Source organism: Malus domestica, chromosome 13, assembly GCF_042453785.1.
Source record: "Malus domestica chromosome 13, GDT2T_hap1".
Lineage (NCBI taxonomy): Eukaryota > Viridiplantae > Streptophyta > Magnoliopsida > Rosales > Rosaceae > Malus > Malus domestica.
Window position 1 is genome coordinate 4,318,915 of NC_091673.1, and position 25,869 is coordinate 4,344,783.

Sequence of the window (25,869 nt, forward strand, 5' to 3'; positions counted from 1 at the left end):
AAATGGTCATCGTGGTAATATATATTTTGCCACACGTGAAGTTGGATTCAACGATTCTTCTGTTATGAGGTAAGCAAAAACGGGTAAGGCGATTCTTTTGAGGGGAATGCTCACAGGGATTAGAGGGAATGAAGACAAAGGCTCTAGTATGGGTTAAGGTCACTTGTGGAATAGTTGAAAGTTCTAAGTCCGATGACTTGTGGTTTATAGCCGGCTTCAAGAAGTCAAGACCAAATGATGTTTACAATAACACCACGTGACTCTGTGAGGGTAGAAAAAATCTGAGTTTAGAGTAACATCGGTGTTTCTATTGCCGTTAGTCGGAAGATAACCTGAAAAAATCTCACATTTTGTCTATTGGATGGATAATGCAAATCAATTGCTTCCTTCTTTTTCTTTTTTTCTATTTGATGTGCATTCTGTTTAAGGCGTATGGTACAGTAAAAATGAACTTTCTACGTAAAAGCACGTAAAAGATGAGTCAAGATGTATACTGAAATTGCAATTTAATTAGAAAGGAATCACAGAATTTTTTTTACAGTGAAAGAATATCCATAAAAAATCACTTTCTCTGTTGACAAAATTAATTTCCTACGGTAACTTTGGCTGCTGCAACTTTTCTCATCTGCTTACGAGATCACAGAGATGTTGCAGCTGAATCATGAACAATCTCGTGTAGTGATATAATGTTAAGCTGCAGCTGAATCACGAACAATCTCATATAGTGATATAATGTTTTCTATGCTCAACAGGAAGATGATGCACCATTCCAGAAGATCCGACTTTCTGTTTTGAAGGACTTCTTGCAAGAAATGAATGTTGTGCTGCAAAGAAAGAATGGTATAGTTTCAAAGAAAATATGAATGGATCGAAAAGATAACATATATGCCGGCAACATACAACCTAACTTTTTATAAGTAACTCCTTTTCCATTTATATGTTTCTTTTCAAGTGATAAATTTCAATTATATTCTCTTTCTAGTCAACCTCTTACTAGACGGGATGAGGTAATTAAGTCTCCATGATTTAAGAACAAAGATGAATCAACAATTACAAGGACAAAACTACCTCTACAAATTTTAACTTGAAATCCAAGTTTCCGAAGCGTTGTGTAACCTCGTACTCCTCCCGAAGGTACTCATGTATTTGAGCGTACTTTGCATCCCTCCAAGCAATTTCTGATCTGATGGATAAAGAACAAAATAAATGCTAAAAGCTGCAATGCCATATTATGAACCAAACTGATATATTCGAGCACTAGAAGCAATTCCAGATAAACAAAGATGGCAACTGGTGATACCAAAGTTGAGTTTAATCTGATTCTTAGCTCAGCCAAGTCATAGCTTATTTTCTGAATTTCACAATAAGTTGGTACCAAGATTTCTAATCCAGAAGAGGGGAGAAGTTGAAAAATTACAGTTTAAGGTTTAAATGCAATATTGAAGGTCAGTGAGAAATCTAGATCATCCAGTATACCGAAGGACTAACTTTAAATGCAATAGACTACTGATCTTGAAATATCGCTACAAACAACCAATGAAAGCACAACGGCATTACCTTTCAAAAAGACCAACTTTAAGAATTACGTCAGCTAAGTTTGAGTTAGCCTTCCCAACAAGTTGAAGGAGCTTCTTTTTGTGCATTGTGAAAGTTCCAGTTTTCTCCATTCCACGATTTATATCTGCAAACTCTTCAACCATACCATCAACCTAGAAAGAGAGACCCATGCAACCGCGGGGTTGGGAGGGGATAGAGAAAGATTTAGATTCTCATAATCTAATACAGAAGGTTCTCCAGAGAATTTGAAATGCAGCAATGTTGATTTACAAAAGATGCAAAATACCATCACAGTGCAATCTTTTCACACAAAATTGAATCCTGGTTAAGAATTACCTGGGAAACAAAATAATCTAAAGCAATACTTTGGCCAAGCACACTGCCAATAATGCGAATAGAATCAGTGTCCAAAGTCTTAAGAACTATGTAGTCTGGGCCACCCTGCATGTCCTCATCCAGCTGTGGCTTTTCTTTTACAGCATAATCTAATGCACACACACACAGAAAGCCAAACAGCGAATTATTCAAAATATTTTCAACCTTTCTATTTCAGAAGAATACACTAATATCTTAAAAAAAAAATTAGCAATTGATGATTCAATGCAGTTGAGCTCAAATGAAGTGTAATATGACATTGAGTAATCAAATGAAATATGGTTATCTTCAAGAAATTTACCGTCTTTTCTCATCTCTGGAAGTAATCCAGAAGCATGCCTTGTAACTAGATCCAGATAACCATCAACTTCACGATCCTCAACATTAAACAGAACAGCAGATCCATACTGGAATACGACCATGTAACGCCAGACTCCAAATTCCTAAAAGAAAGCAGCAAGATAATGAAATGACTATCATATTAATTATACTCGATGCTGCTGTTAGCTATTAGCTATTAGCCCATGACTGAACAAGAAAAGCACACTTGTAGTTTTGGATATGATGTCCTCACTCGAAAAAGTACACTTGTTTCTCTATATACGCCATGTATGACCCTGGGTATAAATATGATTATGATGTCCTCACTCGAAAGTGGTCAATCAGACATCAATCACTCATTACATACATGGCCTATCCCAAAAAGTAAACGAAGAAAATAGCTTAATCAACAATGCAAAGTCAAGCATCAGTTTCAACAGTCTAGAAAATATGCTTCTACCAGTTGGAAAAAGAGCTACCAGGTTCAGTCTAAATTCCCTTTTATTATTGCTAACAGAAGCAAATGGATGCATTGCACTCCCGCAACGCAAATTTAATGCCCACAAATGATTTCTTTATGCATATCATGAGGCAGAATAGTCTCACGAAGGAAATTTTATCACAACAAGAACTTCAACCGAGCAAAGTATCAAATTGTTCAAAGAATCATCATCTTACAGTATTTTCTGAAGGGAAATCGCAAAATCTGAGGGCAATGTAATTCGATGAGCGAGAAGAAGGAGGAATGACATTGATTAAATTCTCGGCTTGCATACTCTTCAAATTGATACTGCGAAAACCATGAATCTGAGAAAGCCAAATCATAAAGAACATAGCCGGAAACAACTGAGAAAGTGAGAGAGACAACGAAAAACGGAACTGACCCAGTACAAAAACCGCGACAGACCCCGAAACAAAAATCAAAATCCCAGATCAAACATAAGAAAAAGAAAATCATAGGAGCATTGCAACAGCAGTAAATGGTCAGAATGTGCAAAACAAAACCTTAAAGCAATGTTCTTAAATGAAAGTTATCAGCTTGAAGAAACAATACGAGCCTATATCAAACTAAAAACACAAATGGAGACAGACCCACATAAACATATGACAAAACAATCAAACCCCAGACGAGGATTCGCAAAATTAGGAACTATGACGGCTAACCTGGTACAAAGGAAGTAGGCTTTAATAGGTATTTTTCCCGTTTCTTCGTCGTCCTTAGCTTGGCTCTGACTCCGAGCGTAGCAGGGCGGCTCAGAGTCGTAATCATTGGCTTCAAAGGAAATCCGAGACGGGATTGCAGAGAAAGGTCGTGAATTGAGGAAGCGGAAGTGGAAGGAGGTGGAGGCTAAAGGGCAGCTTATATGGAAAGGAGGCTTGGCGGGAACGGAAGATTTAGAAGCTCCGGCGGCGGCTACGCGGCTGAGGAGAAGAGAAGCAGTGGCTCTCCACCTCCCCATTCACTGAAAGCTTCAAGGTTTTGGGAAGTTATAATTTCGCCGCCGTCTTTCAAGTGAAAGAAGCACAAGTTTTGGTAGTTGTATGTTTTTGCTCCTCTTCCAACTTTTCGTAAATCGACATGTCGTTTGAACCCGAGAACAAACGACGTGTAGTTTTATGTTGGACTAGCCAGTGACAACCTGAACCCTTGGACGGCTGAGAAAGCCAGCCCCTTTGAGGAAACCAGAAGCGCGAGCAGTGAGCATATCTGAGGAGCAGAGGGACTGAGGAAGAAGAAGAAAAATGTCGATTTTTGGGGATCTGAGGGTCTCGGCTACGCTGAATTCTCACTCGACGCACTCTATCCGAACCCTTCTGCCCAATTCAAAGGTCTGAACTTCTTCCTTTTTTGTTAAATTCTTGTATTTTGTTTTTTGTCTGGTTTCGTGCATTTCCTCGGATTTGGATTTCTGGGCTGTTTGTTTCCCGGGAAAATGAGAGAAATGAACTGAGAATTTGGGTTTTCATTGAGGGCAAGCGTGACGGAGAATTTTGTGAATTTTTATGGTAGATTTCTTATTCTGTTTTGGAAGGAAAATTGGAATGATTATATCGAATTTGTCAAACTGCCAGTTAATTTACAAGCTTAAGTTGGAAGGATATGGTGCAATTTAGTTATTTATGCCCATTTAACTGAGGGTTTTAACCCTTGGACTGATGGCTGAAAGGAGAATGATGACTTGGTTGAGGGTCCTTGAGAGACTTGGTTGAGGGTCCTTTAGAGTCTTACTTGTTGTATTTCATCTCCGATTCCGCTTAAAGGTGTCGATCTGAAGCTGAACAAGTATGCAGCATTAATAACTTACAGTTAACTGCAAGGGGTTTTCGCATCGTTATTGTCGATTTATTGTCAGAGTCATGGTGATGACCATGGTGTCAGATTTTATTGGAAATACTTTCTTGTTTTGTTCACTTGCTTTGCTGTCATGTTGAATTGCGTTTGTCGTCTGGGTGGCCGATTCTAGATTCGTGTGTTTCTTCTTAGTAGTTAAGTGATGTCGTCTGGGTGATTGAGGGTATGATGGTTGCCTATTGAGCTATGATTTCATATAATGTATCACTGTTTGTCCATCTTTGTGATCTTCCATGGTGTTTGTATGCAGAGTTGTATAAGGTATTTTTCTGAACTCGATGTTAAATTGAAGTGCTACTTTTGTTTATGGCCGGTTACCTTCAGTTGGACTGAGGTGTCCCTAACGTTTTTCCTTCTTCATGAAGGGAAAGAAACTATCACTATCGTTTTGTTCTTGAAAACCTACCTAAATAGAAGTTGAAATTTTCATTTGCACCTAATTGTCGAGTTACATAAGATGGTTTAATAAGATATGAAAATGTCTTCCCCTAAGTCTCTGCTCAACTTTCAAGTTTTGTGCTGTGCTATAGGTAGACTTTGCTAGCTTTCCAAATGGAGGGTCTTGCATTTCTGAGATTACGCCGAAATGGCCGAGTATGTCATTTGATAGACGTAACATTCGTCAAAATTCCAAGCGGTTATCTGGAGATTTTCAATTGTCATCGAACTCAAGTAGCCAAGATTCCGAGAGCTTCCTCCTCAACGCCATCAACATGAGTTTCTTTGACCGTTTAAACTTGGCTTGGAAGATACTATTCCCATCTCCAACATCTAGGAGGAGCTCAAATGCTAACATTGCCAAGCAGCGCTTGAAGATGATCCTGTTCTCTGACCGATGCGCAGTTAGTGATGAGGCTAAAAGATTGATTGTCAACAACATTGTGCATGCTCTATCAGATTTCGTTGAGATAGAATCGCGAGACAAAGTTCAGCTGAGTGTGTCTGCCGATACTGATGTAGGAACCATTTACTCTGTCACTGTACCTGTAAGACGGGTTAAGCCAGAATACCAGATTGGAGACGAGACTGGGTCGATAACAAATATCGAGTACAAAGATACCGGAGACAGTTCTGGCTCTGTTGATGTCAAATTTGATTTCTTCATCCCTGACTAAAGCAACTCATTCGGTTTCTTTAAGTTTAAGAAATAGATTATTGTGTTTGGCTGAAAACAAAGAAGTTTATGGTTTAGATGTTTTGGGTTGGACCTGTTTCTTCTGTATATATATGAAAAAAATTCCTGTAAGGCGATTAGGAGAAATCTTCTGTGGAATTCACGGTTTGGTTTTGTTTACGTGCGTGACTCTGTATTTGATCATCTGCTTAATTATTTATTTTTATCAACCGCGATGGATTCAAAGTTTGGGGAAATGATCATAATTACTTAGAATATGAATTCGTTATAAATGACGAGCTCGTATCAAATTATTACTGACTTGTTATGTGACTAGCCCTACCAAGATCCCTGGTTAGGAAAAAGAAAAAAATGTGACTAGCCCTACCATGATCCCTGGTTAGGAAAAAGAAAAAAAAATTAACAAGCGGGGATTGAACCCGACGTGAATCGAACACGCAACCTTCTGATCTGGAGTCAGACGCGCTACCATTGCGCCACGGATCCACTTGTTGTTACGTTCGTTAGTTAATATTATTTAAGCGAATAATAGCTCAGCATTAAATTCAAATCCACCAGAGTTATTTATTTCTCATTTAGCGGGAACTTTTCATCTTCTCCCTCCCTCCCAAATTCTCTGTACCAAATTCTAGGGTTCATGGTACCTAAGGAGGTGTGAATCCCAAAGCTCCATTTCTCATCAATTCTGAAAAAAATCACTGGAATTTCTGTCCAATATTGGTCGTTGGATTGTTGTGACGGTTCGGTCTACAATGACCACAATGGCCGCACCTCCTTTGAAGTTCGAAAACCCGATCCGAGATGCAATTTCCAGAATCCGGTTCGCTCCGAAATCAGACAATCTTCTCATCTCCCCTTGGGACTGTGTGAGTGGTACTCCACTTTTGAGCTCGGAAATTGGAGTTTGTAGCGCTTTTGTCTTTTCAATCGTAAAAATTGATTCTTCACCTCTTTTTGCAGAGCTTAAGATTATACGATGTCGGAAGCTCACAGCTCAGACTAGAAGCTCCGTCGGAAGCGGCTCTCCTCGATTGCTGTTTCCAGGATGAGTCCGTCGCGTTTACGCCTGGTTCTGATGGCTTCATCAGATGAAGGTTTGTCACTAGGATTTGTTTCATTTTGCAGTGGGTTGCTGTTGAAATTAACCTTCATCACCGTCGTAACGCTGTAATTTTTAGCTTTAATTAATGGGTAATCATAACTTTAGTCAGTTATCGAGGCTGATTTCTAATATGTCCTTTTCACTGTCAAGGCAATATGTGCCGACTCTTTTCTGGGTTTTTCTGTGCTCAAGATATGATTTGCATTCTGAAATTTATGATTCGATTGGAAATCACGATGACATACCGACATGCGTTGGATACTCGGGCGAAACCAGTAAGCTCTTATCTACATTCCACTCTCATTGGCATTGGATTCTGATTGACCCTGTAAGTATAGATTTTGACCTTTACACAAGTCAATAATTTATCTTTTCAAATTTTCGGCAGATGTTAAGAAAAACATAAAACCAACTGCTTGATATTGCCGTTAAATGAAAGATTTTGTGCATAATATTTCATAAAATTCGGAATTGTTAACTGCGGTATATGATCATTATGGCATGAGTAGTGGAAATGATTGAACTTGTAGACTTAATGGGCTAACAATAAGCTTATAATGCTATCTTCTTCTGTATAGTGATGTTCTCTGTTTTGGTTTTGTTACCGAACATATTGTTAACAATTTTTTTCCTAACTTGTTGTAGGCCAACTAATCACTGCCGGTTTGGACAGGAAGATATTGTCTTGGGACAACCGTACGGAGAAGGGTTTTGTGTTGGCAAGTAATCTGGATTCGGAGGTGATGTCCATGCCACTCTCAGGTCTTGATATGGTGGTAGCCATTGGATCATCAATATATGTGTATGATTTGCGGAACCTAGAAAAGCCAATTCAATCAAAAGATTCAAATATGGATGTTCAGATTGTGTGTGTGAGCTCAATTCCGTATGCTAAAGGTATTATCACTATACTTCACCAGTTCACTTAGCGGTGTATGTTGTAAACCATGTACCGGTTATAGTTATGAATATTTGAATTGGCTAATTTATATTAACTCTAGGTCTGTTGGTTGATTTTGCATTGCAATCAGAACATGTATCTTATGAAAAGTTTTGAATTGTCTTTGCAGGATTTGCGGTTGGCTCGATTAATGGACGTGTAGCATTGGAGATTTCCTGTCCATCCAGTTCGGATGACATCAGGTCAATTCCTGGAGTCTATGTGATATTATGATTGGCATATCCAAACCTGGCATGCTACATGACATGCCTTGTATGTATACAAACTGTCATTTCTTATGTTCTACTTTGTTCTGTTTGGAAGGAAGAAAAAAATAATGTTACTTGTTAACATTTGTTTCAGATATATGTTCCGGTGTCATCCAAAGTCAACTGCTAAGAGATATCACCTAGCATCGGTGAATGACATTGCATTCAATCCGCTGTATGTGTAACTCTAATATTCTATCAGCTTTGACCAACTTCAATTGAAAACTTACTTTCTACTTGATGTTTCTGATCTAGCATCTTCAGCGCCTTTGTTACCAGTGACAATGATGTTTATGTTACCGCATGGGATGCTACACAGGGGACAACTTCTGGTTGTTGCATCAAGCTACACATATCAAGAAGCTAATGAAATGTGAGCACGCTACTACTAAGATTTACTATTTCTCAATCCTCCTATAATCCCAGTATTATATATCTTTCTTGTCCACTTCCATTCATCAGAGAAGAGCTTCCTCTGGTATTCGTACATGAAGTTGGCAATGACAACATGAGATCTGTATCTGTTGGAAGTTCAAGCAGAAACTAATTGTACACCGTCAGATGAAGGTAATGAACTGCTAAATGTGTTCAATTTCTGTGTAATTTTCAGGATCATGTGTGAAGCCATGATGTTTGCAGGGTCCTTGTATATTAAGCATTGTCCTTTTTTATGAAAGTTGTACCCGCCGAAGTTGATTTTGATATGCAGATGAACAGAAATCAGCTGCAAAGGTAGAGTTTTAGGAATTGCACCTGCTGTATAATGTCGGTGGTTAACTTATGTACCGTTCCTCTAGAGTCTAGACAGATACCACTTTCATGGGTTTTGTTTAGTTTCTGCTGATTGGATCCATGAGTTTTAAATGGAAAAGCATGAAGCTTGGTTGTTTGTATTAATATGTAAACTTTGCAATCACCACCGATGATATGTTGAATTCTTTTGCGCATTAGCCTGCAAAGTGATGAAACCATTTGCCCCTGTTTCCGTTTTGCGCCGGTGATATGTTCGATCTTCTATTTACCTTCGAATAAATTGATATCTTAATTGAATAGAACACTAACATATTCACAAAGAGCAGATGTGCATTGTCATTGTTTCAATATAACATGTATTGATAAATGTTGGCAACAATAACATCAACACATTAGTAATCAGGCTCTTTATGCAAAGGGATTCTCATTTTTTTCTAAAAATAGGGATTAGGTATGGGGCTCACTTCACATCGAACTACAATGATCCAAACCATCTATTTTGTAAGTCTCGATTCATAGATCATAGTTGCAAAAATTCATTCCAATCCGAAATCATTTACCTATTTAATTATCAAGATAAAATTTCATTGTTTCTTGTATAACAAAATATTCGTTAATTTCTTTGAACCCAATTAGATGTTTTAAACATTTCTGATTTGGCTAATATTTTGTAGAGATGATCTATGAGGTGTAACTTGAAAAATAGACGGTTCAGATCGTTAAAGTTCAATGTAATGTGGACCTCACAACAAATTCCAATTTTTATAAAAAAAAAAGTTGAAATCCCTTCGGTTAAAGACTTCTTAGCGTATCGGCAAATGAGACGTTTGTCCCATAGCTGACTAGAAGATAATGTACAAATGGGCCTAATTGTATGGTTTCATTGTTGGCCGGCCCATAATAGGAACCGAAAAAGGATAAAATGAAAAAAAATTAAAAAAAACAAAAATGGAAAGACAAAGTGTGTGCAGGTGCAAAACAAAAAATCCGAGGCCGAGAAGAGCAGCCCACGTGCTAAATCCGCATTCGCGCGTCAATCATACGCAACAAATGATATTTTAATCAGTGCAAAGTCAAGCAATCCAACGGTGGACAGCGACCCTCACAGTCGCAGCATCTTTTAAACCAAAAAATAAAATAAAATATAAAAAGTATTTGAAACCAGAAGCCGTAGAGGGCTCGTCCTCTTCCCATTTCCTTGCGAAATATAAATACCATCCATCACTTGTAACCCTTCCTCCGCGTATCTCCTCCCCCTCCATCCTCCCTCGAGCTTTCTCTCTTACCTCTCTCAGTGCGATCAGAACCAGCCATGTCGGACGAGGAGCATCACTTTGAATCGAAGGCCGACGCCGGAGCTTCCAAGACCTACCCTCAGCAGGCCGGTACTATCCGCAAGAACGGTTACATTGTCATCAAGGGCAGGCCATGCAAGGTTCGACTCCTTGATTTTCTTTCGATCTGCATGTATTTTAGGGCTCTGATTTCAGATATTCGCGGGATTTCGTTCGATCATTATATTTGTTTGCATGCCGTATGGATTTGTTGATGAATTCTCTCTCCTGTGCAGGATTATGATCGGTACTTCTTTATTGAGATCGGAGTTTAGTTTTTGCGATTTTATTGTTTTCCGATTTTGTTCCTTCTCTGACTGATTGGATAGTGTTGAGCTGATGATCAATTATGTATGAAATTATTTGATTTTGATTTGCTACTGCTACTGATTGCTGCTATCTACCTGTGACTGATAATAACTATGCACATATATACATATTACTTACACCTATATATGCGCGAGCATATATTCATACACGTATATATGTATACACATATATCCGTACACACGTATATATGTATACACATGTATCCGTACACACGTATATATACACACATATATACATGCACAAACGTATACATATACACAGATATACACACACGTATATATGCGCGCATACACACACAGATATATAGCTGATGTCTTGAAAATATAGATGATACTTGTTCTAAGCTGAGCTCTGATTGCTTCTCCACTGCTATGTCTGAATAATTTTTAATTTTTGTTTACGTTTTCATTTTTTGTTTTTGTTTTGTGGCTGTCCGTTGTTAGGGAGTGAATATATTTGTTGAATCGATTGTGTAAGGTCGTCTCGTCGATGGTATTATATCAGATTGGATTTATGTTGGTGGCTGTGATATGAACGTGAAAGAACAACCAACTAATGGAATGTTGTGGGTCTGCTCTTTCTTTTGTCTTTTGTCACAGGTTGTGGAAGTTTCCACCTCCAAGACTGGAAAGCACGGTCATGCCAAGTGCCACTTTGTCGGTATCGACATCTTCACTGCCAAGAAGCTTGAGGATATTGTTCCATCTTCCCACAATTGTGATGTACGAACCCCCTTAAGTTTGTTTGATTTATATGTAAGCACGTCGTTTGTTTCTTTCGTTGGTATATCAATGTTTGTATCTTTGTATTGTAGGTTCCACATGTCAACCGTACTGACTACCAGCTGATCGATATCTCTGAGGATGGATTTGTAAGACTGCACTTTCGTTTGTTGTTATAAGATTCATTGATTTCATTGTATGTTGCTTGTTACTTGGATGTTCCCACTAGTTTACAATGCTTACCCTGACTTGAACCATAATCTGTTGCTTACTGAAGGTGAGTCTGCTGACTGAGAATGGTAACACCAAGGACGACCTGAGACTTCCAACCGATGACAATCTGCTTACGCAGGTTAGTTTTGTAACATTCGCCTCTTCCACTTAGTTTGAATGGTATAGTGTGCTTGTACATGTTTGTTGGGGCTTCAATTGTCTTAGTGTTGTCCATGCTGCTAGTTCGGCTTTATTCCCGAACGACTGTAGAATCCATGTCTGCTGGAGGATTTACTTTTATTGTGGGTGTTACTTGCATGAAATTTGGTTTAAAACTTTTTGTCATGTTTTTATTTTCACCAGACGCAGAGTCAACTTTATGATGTTTCTTCCCGTTTTTACTGTTCGACGCATTTTAAAACTTCTTTCCTTTGCTTAACTAATGTTATATAATTACGTTTCCTGCTGGTTATCCCTGTAGAATCTTAATTGGTTATTTTCTTGGTATTTTATGCAGATCAAGGATGGGTTTGCAGAGGGGAAGGATCTGGTTGTTTCTGTCATGTCTGCTATGGGAGAGGAGCAGATTTGCGCCCTGAAGGACATCGGTCCCAAATAGATGCCCTTCGTTCTTCGGGAACGTTAGCTTTCAGATATAAAATGGAACGGTTAATAGAAACTTTCGGGTCACCCCTTTCAGGAACTAGTGTTCTTGATTAGAGGTGGCCTTGGGTTATAAGTTAATGTTGCCATTAATTAGCGTGTCGTTATCAATATTTTTGTTCTGTTACTGTTCTGAATCATGCCCCCAATTTCATGGTATTGGCAAGAGTTATATTGAAGACTGTATAGTACCTTCACTTGTTCTTGGTTCGAAATTTCACGGTCCTTGTTTTCGTCACCCGATGGATTCTTCTTGTTGCATTGTGTTTGCCTGGTGTTTCTGTGTTAAATTACTCTTTACCAAATAATCGACGGTGAGGCTGGTGTCGTACAACCGAGTCGGTTTCTTTCCGGTTGGTTGTTTTCCTTTGGTAACTTGATGGTCTGTTTGGTGTTTTGGAGCTGGTTTGGATCTACTTCTCTATATCGCTGCAAACCCGGCACGAGGAGTTTCCAAAACATTTGACTCTTCACCCATTCCAATATAAAGGATTCGTCAATCAAATAATAGGTAGTAAATGGTCATTTGAAAAGTAAATGAATTGCTAGTTGTAAAATATTTATTCTCGTCAGACTTAACCCCAACTAAAATAACAAGGGTTTGGACGATTTTGACCTAGTTACTCTTCAGAATGGAGTGGAAGAAGAGGAGATTCTTGAATGAGAAAATGATCTAATGACTTCAAAAGAATCGAACAAGGAGTGGTTTGAGGTGATATTTTTATGTACGGTTATGTAGAGTGATAGTAAGAATGACTTATCTAGCAATTTTTTCACTATTACCCCCAAAAACACCACCGTGCCTTGGTTAAAATTGCGAGAGTACGCTTAACCTCTGAATTTGAAACCACTCATTATATACCTAGTTTTGAGGACCGATGAATCATAAACGACCAGAGTTGGCTGGCCTGTCGCAGCGGGTAATGAATTTGTTTTTACCTCAAACACTCAATTGTCTGATCTTGTATCGAGACAGTTCATATAATCATAAGTGGTTAACATCTATGTCTTCTCCAAACGCCGACTTCTTTCTTGTGTTGGTCTCCGAATGTTTACGTTTAACACCTCGATTGTTCATAACAGCAAAAGTGATCGATCATTCATTCGAAAACCGGATTGCCGTTCCAAGCCAGTCATCTGGAATGCTGCCTTTCAACTCTCCATTCAATGCCCTCAAAGCATGGGTTGTTGCTGCCTTCACAATGTACACATCGATTCCGAGTTTTGCAATCGCGGCAGCTTCCGATATCTTGGTCAGCATTCCGCCTGTTGTATCATGGGCTGCTGCTTCTGTCTCAACTGTTGACATGACAACCATGCAGGATCTGGCATTAGCTGAAGCATGCTTAATGCTTAATAATACACACACATAACAGATGCTAGTAACTTGAACAAATTCGGGATCAATTCCCATTTTGGCACAGCCAACAATAACGAAAACAAAGCTCGTAACGTGTTGGGTTCATTCGCACCTTGCTTATTCATGTTCTCAAGTGTTGGGCTCACGATCGACCAGCTCCCATCTTTAGCCACAGCTACAGTTGACAAACTTTGAATAAGTCAATACAATTCAACGAATAAAAACAAAACTCCATTTCTGTGCAAATCCAGGATTAGTAAGACTGCTTACCGATTTCTCTCAAGAGTACTGCATTTGGTTCCGACGGTGGACGGTCATAAACCCCAAAAACATCAGTCTTAAATCCACATTAAATAGAAAACAAACATAGGATGTTCATCCACTCATATCAAATGGTAATTTCCTGCCTATCTGACCCCAAGTGGTTGGACTCAGTTTTTCTTTGAGATTAGATGCTTTATGGAAGGAGGATGCATTCTTACTCTCCTAATGCAGGTATTGAGTTTGAGACAGTGGACAGATTACCTCTAGTTCACTTTCGCCTGTGAAGTTTGCTAAAGTAACTGGTTTAGCATTGGTCTCTTACAAAGACTAATGCGAATTTATTGGCCTCAAGTAACTTTTAAGACACTTCTATCAACTATCCAGTTGTGCAGTGTGTTCCGAAGTCATTTCCCAAAATACAAATGCATGAAACTTTCCATTTCGAGACAGTGTGGATACGAGAAAAACAACAAAGTCAGGCTTCAAGTGCGCTGCAAGGTGACTAATGATGACATCTCCACTCAATATGGTACAGTCCTGATTAGGCAAAGCGATTAACAAAGCATCAGTACAAGTTCAATATAAGCAATAAGCTAGTGAACTTCTATAAGAGAGACCAACCAGTAACTCATCGAGCACAGCATCTCCATGCAAAACCTAGGAAGCGTATAGCAATCAACATTAATCACTGAGGGAAAGATGAGAAGAAAAACAGAAACCAACAGCACGTATAAATAATTCATAACACAAAAGGAGGCAGTTCAAAATACGTAAAAAATAGAATGATAGGAAGAATGATAATAATAATATGAACTTACAGGTACTAAACCAGATTCGATAGCCTTGGACACTGCAGACAAATCAGCTGAAGCTATCTGCAGAAAGGGATAACTTACATTAATAAAGAAAATTTAACAATAAGGATAGAGAACATAAAATAACTTTTGGGATCAAAGCATTTAGCGGAAACAAGCCACTGACATTTCTTTCACGGGTCGACCATCCACATGAAAATGGAGACATTCCAATGGAAGGGATACCCTCTGGAAGGAAAACACATAACAATATTCATGAACGTGAAAGTTGGGTGCATTTAAGAACTTAAGCAGATAATAGCATGAAATCATGATAGTGAAATAACAGTTTCATGCAGCTTTGAGAGCCAAACAAAATTGACAAATACCGATTGGTCAAGTAAACTACAGAACTTACAAACTTCTTCAACCGCTAGCTAATAGTATCTCTGATGCATTAGATGCATTGTTAATTTAAAACTGCGAAAGCTGGTTTTTCCTTTGAATCTGTTGATCTTTAGAAATATAGTTTGTGTATGAAAACGTTTGTTAATAGGGTAGATTAATACCTCTGGCTAACGCTCTAACAATTTCTAGATTGAGCTTTGTAACCTGAAATAATTGAAATAAACATGAACATGAAAATGGAGGAATAATCCGAAAGAGACGAAAGCAAACTTAAAGCAAAGTCTATAGATGTGAAGCGAGTCAACGAGGCAGAGTCTTACGGAGATGCGTGTGGCAACAAAACCAGCCTTGACAAGGGGTTGGTACAACCCACCTTTATGAACGCCCGATTTACTAGCTTGAAAATGCCCAAAAGAACCTGAAGCCACCATAGCACACAACATATTAGACGAATACATATCTTTAGAAATTAGTGAAAAGGCTACTTTGTATCTCAACAAACAAATCAAGTTCCAAGTGATGAAATAAACCAAGCAGCTAACCTGCTCCATGAACAACTATAAAGGGGCAGGGGTCCGCAACTGGCCGATGTTCAAAATCAAGTATGGCAGATGAAATTTCTGATTCTCCAGGTTGCTTGCTCCAATCCATCCCAAGCACCTCCCCAGAAGGCGACCCCGTAGCCATTGATTGCCTCAGCTGCGACGAAACCATCTTGAGATTTGCTTCATTTATTGTCTCTAATTCGTTCTTGCAAGTAACTGCTGCACCTCCTAGACTAGGCAAAAAATCGTGTTGTAACAATCTAAGACCAAAATACGAACAAATGATTACAAATGCATTTCATAATTTAGTTTTATAAGCAACCATTCATCCAAACACCTCAGATTTTCCCAGATTGAAACGAATCGGTTTTCCACAGTTTATATTAACAAAGGCTTAAAATTTATCAGCTGCCCATTAATCTAGCACGCCAAAAGCACTTTTCTAGACCTCGTTTGAGCAATCAGCTTTTCTGGGTCAGCGTAAACAAAGCTAGAAATGATCGAAATGAAAATCTGGAGAACAAAAACTCAACCACAAAAGCACAAATTCTGATGCAAATTGAATTCTACCAAAAAGGAATAACTAGATTAACAGACCGAGTTTGACGATGCAGCGAATCGGTTTCGTGAGGCTGACAGAAGCGCTTTGGAGATCATTTGTGTTGGTCTCCTCCATCGTAAATTTGTGGGGTTTCCGGGACCTAAAGCTCTGAGTTTACACTCTCAAAAGTTCTGGGTTTTTAGGGCACGTTTACGTAGGTAATCGGCATCGAGAAACGGAATTGAACTCCGATTACAAATTATTCCGGTGCTTATCATATTTGGGAAATCAAAATTTAGTGGGTCCCATCCAAATTTTGGAATCCAATTCCGAGATTTGGAGGAATTGGACTCCTAACGAGAAACGGAATTGAACTTCGATTACAAATTATTCCGGTGCTTATCATATTTGGGAAATCAAAATTTAGTGGTCCCATCCAAATTTTGGAATCCAATTCCGAGATTTGGAGGAATTGGAGTCCTAACAATTGGATGGCATTTGGATTCCGGAGGATTGAGGGAATGAGGAATCCATTTTTCATACCCATTGTACCCTTGCATAAAAGTTGAAATTCCAAAGAAACCCAAGCTCTGGTCCCCAGAGTTATTATCCCTCTCTTTCTCCCTCACCACCGTCGCACATCCCTTGCCTTTCCATGGACGCAGACCCAACCATCATCATCTTCCACAACAATTAAACCACAAAAGTAGATCAAACCACAGACCAAGAAGAACCTTGCTGCAATTTTAGTAGGTAATCTTATGAACAAAATGTCAAAAACCAAACCCCCACACCAAACCAACATGAAATCACAGCCCTGTAAACTAATCCTTCATAGAAACGATATCATCACCACTACCACTGCCCATAGGCCACAAACCCACCTTCAATTTCAAACTGTTGAGAGATGAGAGAGGCGGAGAAGGAGAGGAACAATTAGGTTGGGGTTTGGTAATTGGTTAGTTTGCTTATTAATTTTATTTTATATCATTTGACTCTCTATTAATCAGCATACAAACTTAATTTAGTATAACAAGGGTATTTTAGTAATCACATTAGTTTCTATTCCGATTTATATGAACTAGTAAATAATTTATATAAGTCAATGTTATTCTTACTCCGATTACAAAAAGTTTAGTAAACAGCTCTAATAATAATCTGATTCTGACTCCACTCCATTTCAATTCCTTCTCAATCTAACACTATGTTTGGATGAAAGAAATAAACATGAAATTTTTGTAAAAGTCAGAATTTATAAATTGACAGACATCAATTCTCTTGTTTGAATTCATAAACATAGAAATTTAGAATTTTCGCGTGGAAAAAAACTTGGAATTTGGGACCTCCAAATCCCAAGTTCAAATTTCATATAAATATGTGTCATTTCTCAATTTCTATAATTGAAAGTTTAAAAATAACAAATTTCATATTTAATTTCATTGTTTTTTTAGGTTAACCAAACAAGAAAATTTACAAATTCTATAAAATAAAATCTCGTCATTTTAATTTTCAGCATTTTTAAATTCCTTAATAATCTTAAATTTCTTCATCCAAACATTCTCTTTATTTTGATTGCGAATTAATAAACAAGTCATTAGTTTCAAAAAAAAAAAAATTCTGGGTTTTTTTACAAAAAAAAAAAAAAAAAGAGTTCTGGGTTTCGTACTCGCAGTCGATGTCAATCAGGTCAAAACCCAAAACCCCACCTCCGATGTTTTTTTATTTTTCTTGTTTCCTTCCCTTTATTGTCACAGGGTTCTCGCGGGAAGACAACAAGAAAAAAAGAAAAGACAAACTTTATTTTCTATTTTAAAATATTTTTTTATCGTACGATATACTATGAACGGACACAATTTACGAATTCTCGGAACCCTCACAAACAGAATCCAAAAAGAATCCGGATTCCAATAAACTTGTCTTTATCTTAAATAGGTTACGTGTGGTATAGATGTAAGACACGTAAGAAAATTGTGATCAATTAATATAAATATATGCACGTGTTACATCAAGATCGGTGGAAAATAAATGCAAATTGTTTATCAACAACTATTGCCTTAGATATAAATTATGGAAGTTTGCTAAAAAAATGTAGAAATTTAAAACGAGGTTTTAGAAAATGCCATATGATAATTTGTCTATATTTAATCGTTAAATTGGAAATATCGACGAAATTTGTCGATTTTAGCAAAAATTAAGAGCTTATTCAACATCTCGTGAAATTTAGACTTTAACCCATTTTTCACATTTTTTTTTCTTCTGATGTTTATGATATTTCACAAAAATATCAAACGTATCAAAAAAAAAATTTAAACACTAGTTGTAAGAAAATCACATGACATTATTGTGGGGCAACCAAAAATTTACTTGCTTGACTCTTTACCGAAATTTTCGTTCATGAAATTTAGTTAATATTTTAAATATTTTTTTAAGTTTTTAATAATTTTTTAATAAAAAATAAACCCCGCCTCATTAGCATTTAACAGAGGAACTGACGGAATGTATGATATTGCAACAAATTCGAATATAATGTATGACATTGAAACTTTTTAAAGACAATGTATGAAATTGTTAATAACTCAATAGTTGATGTAGTTTTTTGTAATTTACCTATAAATTTTTATACGATTTCTTAACATTCTGACATGCAATAATTGTTCATAATGCAACTCGACTCCTACGAGTAATATTCCCACACATTATACATTCATTATTAATATATAAATAGAACTAGAAGGCACGTTGTCTGCAAATTCATAAATAAATACATTAATTAATTTATCTGCTATATTATTTGGATTTTGAGTAGTTGTGAACCATTCTATATTTATTTATTTTATTTTTTACTTTGAACGTCTTTTGGCTTGACAATATACAAATGTTATGTGAAAGAAAATATGAATTATAATATTATATTATTAATGAAAAACACTTTTCATGGGTGAATAACGACAAAGAAATTTTGTAATGGTCAAGTTGCAACATGTTACATGTATATATGTGCAGTTTGGAACTGCGACTGTACGTGCCACAACCACAATACAACATTTGACAGCGCTCCTTTTCCATGATTTTATTATATTATATGCCAACACGTTTTGCTTTGTGTGGAGTATATATTTGCCTCAAACCATATTTTGCATGTGAAAGAATCTACGTCATTAACCATGCAATCTTATCTTATGTTTTTATAATGTGCATTTGTCCTTTTATAAATACATCTAGTGAGTTGAATATTAATTAGGTCGATTATTCGTATTATAAGACATGAAATAATAAATCTAAGTAACGATATTTTGATACACACAAGTTTCTTCTAATGATTTGTTGATTATGGACTCATTTGGAATATCTTTAAAATAATTCAAAGTGCTTAGCAAATTTTTTCCTGTTTTTAAAAGCATTTGAAGTGTTTTGTCAGGATTCATTTACATTTTACAAAAAATTAATTTCAAAAATACGTTGACAAAAAAGCATTTTAAGTCATTTTAGAAAGAAAACTTTCATGAAAAAGGTTTGGGCCAAGTTTATTTTAACAAAAAATCATGCAATAACTTTATTTAATAAAAAATAAATAAATATTAATGAAAAACCCTTAAATTTTAATAAAAAAACAAAAGAACTTAAATTTTAATAAAAATGACATAATTTTAATATAAAAAAATATATTTATGAAAGCGGTACTACACTATTTATTGGTCCAGTTTCATAAATAGCGTCTAGTTCTTTGTCTACTTTCATAAATAGTGTCTAACTCTTGGTCATGTTTCATAAATAGTGCTTAATTATTGGGTCGAGTTTCATAAATAGCGTCTAGTTCTTTGTCTACTTTCATAAATAGTGCCTAACTCTTGGTCATGTTTCATAAATAGTGCATAATTATTGGGTCGAGTTTCATAAATAGTGTATGGTAATGGTACAATTTCATAAATACTGTCTCTTTCTTGGTCCAATTTCATAATAATGCTTAATTATTGGTCCACTTTCATAAAGAGTGCTTAGTTCTTGGTCATGTTTCATAAATAATGTCTAGTTATTGGTCAAGTTTCATAAATGGTTTCCACATATTGGTTTAGTTTTAGAAATAGTGCGTAATTATTGGTTTTGTTTCATAAATAGTGTTTACTTATTGGTTCAGTTTCATAAATAATGTATATTTATTGGTCAAGTATTATAAATAGTATCTAATTCTTTGTTCAATTTCATAAGGTTTTGAAACTTAAACCCTGTTTGGTCCTATAAAAGCATCCATTGCGCCGAAACCGATGAACCAGAAGTGATCCTTTAGATCAAAACATTGGGAATATGATATTCTCAATAATTATATTTAAAAACTATTTTCAATTACCAAATTAAAATACTGGATACTATTTAAGTGTGGGAAATTTTTCCTTATGTCCGTAACACAAGCGGTACATCACATGTCATTATGTAAGTGGTGGAAACTTTTATTTTTATGTTATTAATTTTTTAACACAAGAATCTCATCACTTGTATAAGGACACGTTGTGTACCACCCCATATTCTGAGAAAATTGAAAAATCTCTCATCATCTTGACTACTATTGAGAAACAACATCACAAAAATAAAATTGGGGAATGTAATTCAATTTAAAGTCTTTTTCTTATTATAAGAAAAGAAAGAAGGAAAACTAATGAAAATGACTTGAAAACTTTGAATTTTAACGATAAAGACAAAATAAAGGGTAAATTGAATAGTATCATGATTGACTTTTTAGTGTAAAAATGTGGTTTTTCGTTAAAGTGAACAATATCGAAAACTTTTCGTTAAAGTTCCAAAAAAAAAATCTATTAATGCAGCCGACAATGGGAGAAAAAAGTGGAGTGTGGAAAAAGAGACTGGGTGGGGGTGGTGTTTGTAGGCATGGCCTTTTGACCAACTCCAAAGCAATTGGTATATGGGTTTCCACAATGCGTACGACAAGCAAAATATGAAGGATTTGTTACATCAGTTTATAGGGAATTTTAACAAAAAACTTATGGTACTGTTCACTTTAATGAAAAAACATATTTTTACACTAAAAAATCAATTATGGTACTATTTACTTTACTATTTATTTTGTCATTATTATTAAAACTCATAGTTTTCAAGTTTTTTTCATTAATTTTCCTCAGTTTATATGGGGACACGCCCAACACAAGTTGGGTTCTCTATGTTTTTTTTATTTTTTATTCTTTTGTCTTTATCATTAAATAAAGTTAGTAGATGATTTTTGATTAAAATGTAAAGATTTGAAACTATTTTCATTAATTTTTCTTTTTAAAAACAATTTCAAGCAAGCTATGTGTGTCACATCCCGGCCCGGGCCCTTACATCCCGGGCTTGACTCCGGCGTAATACAATATTGTTTGTTTTGGATCCCGACTACGCCCTTACGATTTTGTTTATGGGAACTCACACGAGAACTTCCCAGTGGGTCACCCATCATAGGATTGCTCGCGCGCGAACTTGCTTAACTTCGGAGTTAAGATGGAGCCTGAAGCTAATGAACTCCCAAAATGCATTGTACTAGGAAGAGATGAGCATGTACATATAAGGCATAGAGGATCCACTCCCTTGAGCGATGTGAGATGTTACACTGTGTATTAAAAAAAAAAAAAAAGACTTAGAGCACACCATAATGCAAGTATAAGTTTGGCAACATTAAATAGTAAGCACGAGAGAACTCAGAAGTAAAACATCCATAATTAAATTAATTTCATTTTAATTAACCGCATAATCAGTCCATGGATATCATTGTAGATGGTACCATCGATAATCCGGTTATCCAGTGCCCAACTCTGTATCTTCCCCTTCACTACCCCTCCATTTTCAAACTTGGAAGATGGAAATTTTGTAGTTACTAAAAGTCTAAGGGGCATCACCGTCATTTCAAACACAGGCTGGATCGTGGAGGCGGTAGTAGTTTGCAACTTTAGCTCCAACAACACCAAACAACCCAAAAGCTCATATATAAAATAATAAATGAACCCCAAAAATTAAATAAAACCAAGCTTTTTTTTTTAGTCAAAATGTCATACCTTCTTACTGGGATCTCTAGGATTTAAATTAAAAGAAGATTGCTCACTTTCAATTATTTTTTTATCGTTTTGTGAAAATCTCAGTTAAATTGAAGAAAACACCAATTCAAGTAGAGAGTTTGATTTGACAAAAAAAACCCTCAATTTAACGATGATTTTTTACAGAATGATCAAAATTATCTGTGGTGGACAATCAAAGGAATTTTCTATTGGTTTTAAATCTCAGAGTGTAAAGTGATGAGTTACATCAATTTTAAAGATAATTTACTATTTAATTTTAATTTGTTATTTTAAAGGAAAATCAGGAAAGGACTTTTTGGTCTGTGCGGCGTGGACTTTTTGCAGAAGTTCAGATCCACAAATCCGAAAAATACCAAAACAAAACAGACAGACGCAAACTTCACACGGAAAGAAAGAAAGAAAGAGAAAACGAGAGTTTAAATGGTTAGTTGAAGGAAATACTCTCTCGCTTTTGTCCCCCTTTGTTTTCGGATTTTGATCCAATGGCTGACAACCAAGAGCAACCGCCCACGCCGCCGTCCGGACCATCGCAACCGTCGAAGCCCGCAGCGACTCATCATCCTCCCCGCCCCACGATCACTCTCCCGCAGCGCACCTCTTTCGAATCAATCTTCAGCTCCGCCGGCGGCGGGAATACTGGGCCCGGTCTGGGCCTGGGGTTCAGCCCCGGACCCATGACTCTCGTCTCCAACTTCTTCTCCGACGGCGGCGACGACTGCAAGTCCTTCTCCCAGCTGCTCGCCGGAGCCATGACGTCTCCGTCGCCGAGGGCGCTGGGGTTCCCGCAGCTCGAGGAGCGAAATTCCGGCGACGGCGATGGAAGTTCGGATTTCCGGTTCAAGCAGAACAGACCGCCGCCTATGTTTTCGGTCCCGACGCCGTCCGGGTTTCTCGACTCGCCGGGAATCTTCTCACCCGGTCAGGTACACCCCTCGTCAATCACTTCCTCCATTTATTTACTGAATTACTGTTACCATTGCTTGTATGCTTATCAGGGAGCTGGGATTTTTTTGAAAAGTTTACTTTTTTTTAGTCCGATTTAGATAAATAAAATAACTCGTCTTTAGTTACTGCGAAAACTGGGAAATTTGTTACTCTTGGAAAATTATTTAAAAATTTTGTTGAGAAAAGAAAGCAGTGAGTTAAATGGCGGCAAATTAAGGCAGAGGATTTGAGATTCTAAATTTAGTAACTTTTAGAGGGTTTGAGATTCTAAATTTAGTAACTTTGAGAGGATTTGAGATTCTAAATTTAGTAACTTTTTGCCCCTTTTTTTACCCCTTTGGCGGGGAAGGGGAATCTGCCAAATTCTGGGTTATTAGAATTGATTCACTTGTTTGTTAGGACAATTGGGTAAAAGCTAGGTCAGTTGCACCGGAGTTGAAATCCGTCTTCCTGTAACTTAGACGCGGGTTAGGTCAGTTGGCTAGTCTATTTGTAGGCTTGGTTCAAAACAGTTATCAAACGATTTTCATGTTTTCAGTTTTCCGAAAACAAAAATCGACTTGAAACTAGAAGCTGAACCGTTTTTTGGATTTTTAATTTTTCGAGATGATATTGTATTTTACACTAACATGCGGGAGTGGGGTTTGAACTTGGGTACAAGGGGCGGGCACACTGCAGTAGCACACATTGGCCTGGTTCCGGGTTCTTAGGATTGATTCACTTGTTTGTTAGGCAAATTGGGTAAGGGTACTCCAAAAGTATGCATATGAGACTTGTCTGATTGGTACCACCTATATAAGTTATATTGGTTTCTTATGGTTGTGATTTATGAATTGTTGTAGGGACCCTTTGGAATGACACACCAGCAGGCACTAGCACAGGTCACGGCTCAGGCTGCTGCACTCTCCCCATCCTTTTTCAATTTCTCAACTGAGCATTCAACATCTTTCTCAACAGCACCCGCCACAGTGTTGACACAGCCTCCATCCTTTACTTCCGATACAACACCACCACAAGAGATACCGTCTGGAACACCTGACTTTGCCGTTGCGACAAAAGAATCATCTGACATTTCCCTTTCAGATCAGAGATCCCAACTGTCTTCATTTACTGTCGATAAGCCTAATGATGATGGTTACAATTGGCGGAAGTATGGACAGAAGCAGGTGAAAGGTAGTGAATTTCCTCGAAGTTATTACAAGTGCACCCATCCAAATTGTCCAGTAAAGAAGAAGGTTGAACGCTCGATTGAAGGACAAATAACTGAAATTATTTACAGGGGCGAGCATAATCATGAACGTCATCAGTCCAAGCGTCCCCTCAATGGAAATAGTCAGGCAAATTCCGACTTAGCTTCCCAAGTTCATGGTGGGAATTTGAACAAACCAAAAGAAGGGACAGGTCCTTATTCAATGTCTAAGAAGCGTCAGGAATCCAGCCAAGCAACACATGATAATTTATCTGGGACAAGTGACAGTGAGGAAGTAGAAGATGCGGAAACCAGAGTTGATGAGAAAGATGAAGATCAACCTGACCCCAAGAGAAGGTAGATATTTTATCTTGATAAGCATATGCACATGCTTGCGGGCATTATGCTACTTGTTTGTCATGTATTCCTAACAAAATTAACTTTTATTTTCCAGAAACACCGAGGTCAGGTCAGAAGCAGCGGCAGCTTCTACACATCGGACTGTTACAGAGCCTAGAATCATAGTACAGACAACCAGTGAAGTCGACCTCTTAGACGATGGTTACAGGTGGCGAAAGTATGGGCAAAAAGTCGTCAAAGGCAATCCTTATCCACGGTAATACTGTTTCTCAATATTTCTAAACTCAGTGTTATATACAGTTTTATTCCATTGATGTCACGATGTTTTCATTTTTATGTTGCCTAACGTATTCAATCAAACGGGTATATTCCTTCTTGTATGGTTGGTTTAAAAATTTCCTGATTTGTCTTTGCTGCATTTTACAGGAGCTATTACAAATGCACGTTCCCTGCATGTAACGTCCGTAAGCACGTAGAGAGAGCCTCAACAGATCCTAAGGCTGTCATAACAACATATGAGGGCAAGCATAATCATGATGTACCAGCTTCTAAAACCAGCAGCCACTACACAGGCAACAACAATGCATCGATTTTAAGATCAACGAATCCAGGAAATGGGAAGGTTAACCAGATGGATCTTAGAAACAGGGACCAGCAGCCTATAGCAAGTTTACGTTTAAAAGGAGAACAAATAACATAGTTTGGGTTGTACCGAAAAAACAAAACCCCCATAGTTTCTGTGAGTTTCATCAATCAGGAAAGAAAGCAGGAGCCGGAGAACTTGAAATTTCCACGAAGCAGGCAAAATTTGTAAGTTATCGTTGCCCGAATCTGCTGCTCACTACAGGCTGTAGATTTGATCAAGGCCCTGTTACCCAATTGCTAATGTACAAAGGAAAGAGGTAATTATGGAAGGAAGAAGTCGGGTCAAATTTTTTTGTTGCATGTAAACTAGTTAACAAGCATACTGTGTTGAAATTTACAACTTCTGTGCATTCTTTTGTATATGTAAACAGTGATGTAGGCTTATATGATTATTTACGCTTGCGTTTGGTAATGTTGTATCGATGTTTGAACTGAAACTCCAAGAAAATTACTTCTACTTTCCGGTTGCCTATTTCTGTTTTGTACTTCTGTTTTTGTTCTTGCTTGCCGCTTGGTAGTCCGTCCTTAGTTCTTTTGCTGTAATGTGGGTTGTAAGGGAGTTTTTGTTGCTGTGTCAACACACACCAATCTTTGCACATCCGACATTGTTGAACAAAACTTTGTGCTGATCAACGATTAATCGATGGCATGTACAAGAAAAAGCCCTGATCCGTTTCTTAAAGCCCTTTACG

General features: G+C 37.3%; 6 protein-coding genes and 1 non-coding gene across 9 annotated transcripts; 4 read left to right on the forward strand and 3 right to left on the reverse strand.

Annotated features, from left to right (window-relative positions):
* Positions 1 to 489: 489 nt before the first annotated feature.
* LOC103423798 (protein RETARDED ROOT GROWTH, mitochondrial-like) lies at positions 490 to 3,886 on the reverse strand. The gene is made up of 7 exons (XM_008361879.4): positions 3,418 to 3,886; positions 2,932 to 3,043; positions 2,234 to 2,375; positions 1,894 to 2,042; positions 1,558 to 1,709; positions 1,069 to 1,183; positions 490 to 824 (listed from the first exon to the last, which is right to left on the reverse strand). Exons 1-7 carry the CDS (start codon positions 3,711 to 3,713, stop codon positions 690 to 692), a joined length of 1,101 nt encoding a protein of 366 aa, XP_008360101.1. The 5' UTR covers positions 3,714 to 3,886; the 3' UTR covers positions 490 to 689.
* Positions 3,793 to 5,950, forward strand: LOC103423799 (cell division topological specificity factor homolog, chloroplastic). Its single transcript, XM_008361880.4, has 2 exons — positions 3,793 to 4,083; positions 5,137 to 5,950. The coding sequence occupies exons 1-2, from the start codon at positions 3,997 to 3,999 to the stop codon at positions 5,719 to 5,721; spliced, it is 672 nt and encodes a 223-aa protein (XP_008360102.1). The 5' UTR covers positions 3,793 to 3,996; the 3' UTR covers positions 5,722 to 5,950.
* Positions 5,951 to 6,155: 205 nt separating this feature from the next.
* Positions 6,156 to 6,227, reverse strand: TRNAW-CCA (transfer RNA tryptophan (anticodon CCA)). Its single transcript has one exon. It is a non-coding gene; the product is annotated as a tRNA-Trp (tRNA).
* Positions 6,228 to 6,782: 555 nt separating this feature from the next.
* LOC103423873 (mitotic checkpoint protein BUB3.3-like) lies at positions 6,783 to 8,850 on the forward strand. Its single transcript, XM_070811280.1, has 6 exons — positions 6,783 to 7,118; positions 7,489 to 7,740; positions 7,914 to 7,986; positions 8,147 to 8,227; positions 8,308 to 8,425; positions 8,515 to 8,850. The coding sequence occupies exons 1-5, from the start codon at positions 6,929 to 6,931 to the stop codon at positions 8,417 to 8,419; spliced, it is 708 nt and encodes a 235-aa protein (XP_070667381.1). The 5' UTR covers positions 6,783 to 6,928; the 3' UTR covers positions 8,420 to 8,425; positions 8,515 to 8,850.
* A 1,059-nt stretch (positions 8,851 to 9,909) lies between these two features.
* LOC103423800 (eukaryotic translation initiation factor 5A-2) lies at positions 9,910 to 12,305 on the forward strand. The gene is made up of 5 exons (XM_008361881.3): positions 9,910 to 10,240; positions 11,069 to 11,191; positions 11,284 to 11,340; positions 11,469 to 11,543; positions 11,922 to 12,305. Exons 1-5 carry the CDS (start codon positions 10,118 to 10,120, stop codon positions 12,021 to 12,023), a joined length of 480 nt encoding a protein of 159 aa, XP_008360103.1. The 5' UTR covers positions 9,910 to 10,117; the 3' UTR covers positions 12,024 to 12,305.
* A 598-nt stretch (positions 12,306 to 12,903) lies between these two features.
* LOC103423801 (isopentenyl phosphate kinase) lies at positions 12,904 to 16,932 on the reverse strand. 3 transcript variants are annotated; one of them, XM_008361883.4, is made up of 11 exons: positions 16,036 to 16,932; positions 15,436 to 15,666; positions 15,214 to 15,311; positions 15,055 to 15,097; positions 14,673 to 14,734; positions 14,510 to 14,566; positions 14,313 to 14,348; positions 14,151 to 14,228; positions 13,698 to 13,764; positions 13,540 to 13,602; positions 12,904 to 13,366 (listed from the first exon to the last, which is right to left on the reverse strand). In XM_008361883.4, the coding sequence occupies exons 1-11, from the start codon at positions 16,112 to 16,114 to the stop codon at positions 13,164 to 13,166; spliced, it is 1,017 nt and encodes a 338-aa protein (XP_008360105.1). In that variant the 5' UTR covers positions 16,115 to 16,932; the 3' UTR covers positions 12,904 to 13,163. The 3 variants fall into 3 exon arrangements, with proteins under 3 accessions (XP_008360105.1, XP_008360106.1, XP_008360107.1); XM_008361884.4 differs by having other exon boundaries at positions 15,436 to 15,698; positions 16,036 to 16,355; XM_008361885.4 differs by having other exon boundaries at positions 15,436 to 15,671; positions 16,036 to 16,222.
* A 5,372-nt stretch (positions 16,933 to 22,304) lies between these two features.
* On the forward strand, positions 22,305 to 25,649 carry LOC103451790 (probable WRKY transcription factor 3). Its single transcript, XM_008391217.4, has 4 exons — positions 22,305 to 22,961; positions 23,826 to 24,529; positions 24,627 to 24,788; positions 24,959 to 25,649. Exons 1-4 carry the CDS (start codon positions 22,521 to 22,523, stop codon positions 25,230 to 25,232), a joined length of 1,581 nt encoding a protein of 526 aa, XP_008389439.1. The 5' UTR covers positions 22,305 to 22,520; the 3' UTR covers positions 25,233 to 25,649.
* Positions 25,650 to 25,869: the final 220 nt, after the last annotated feature.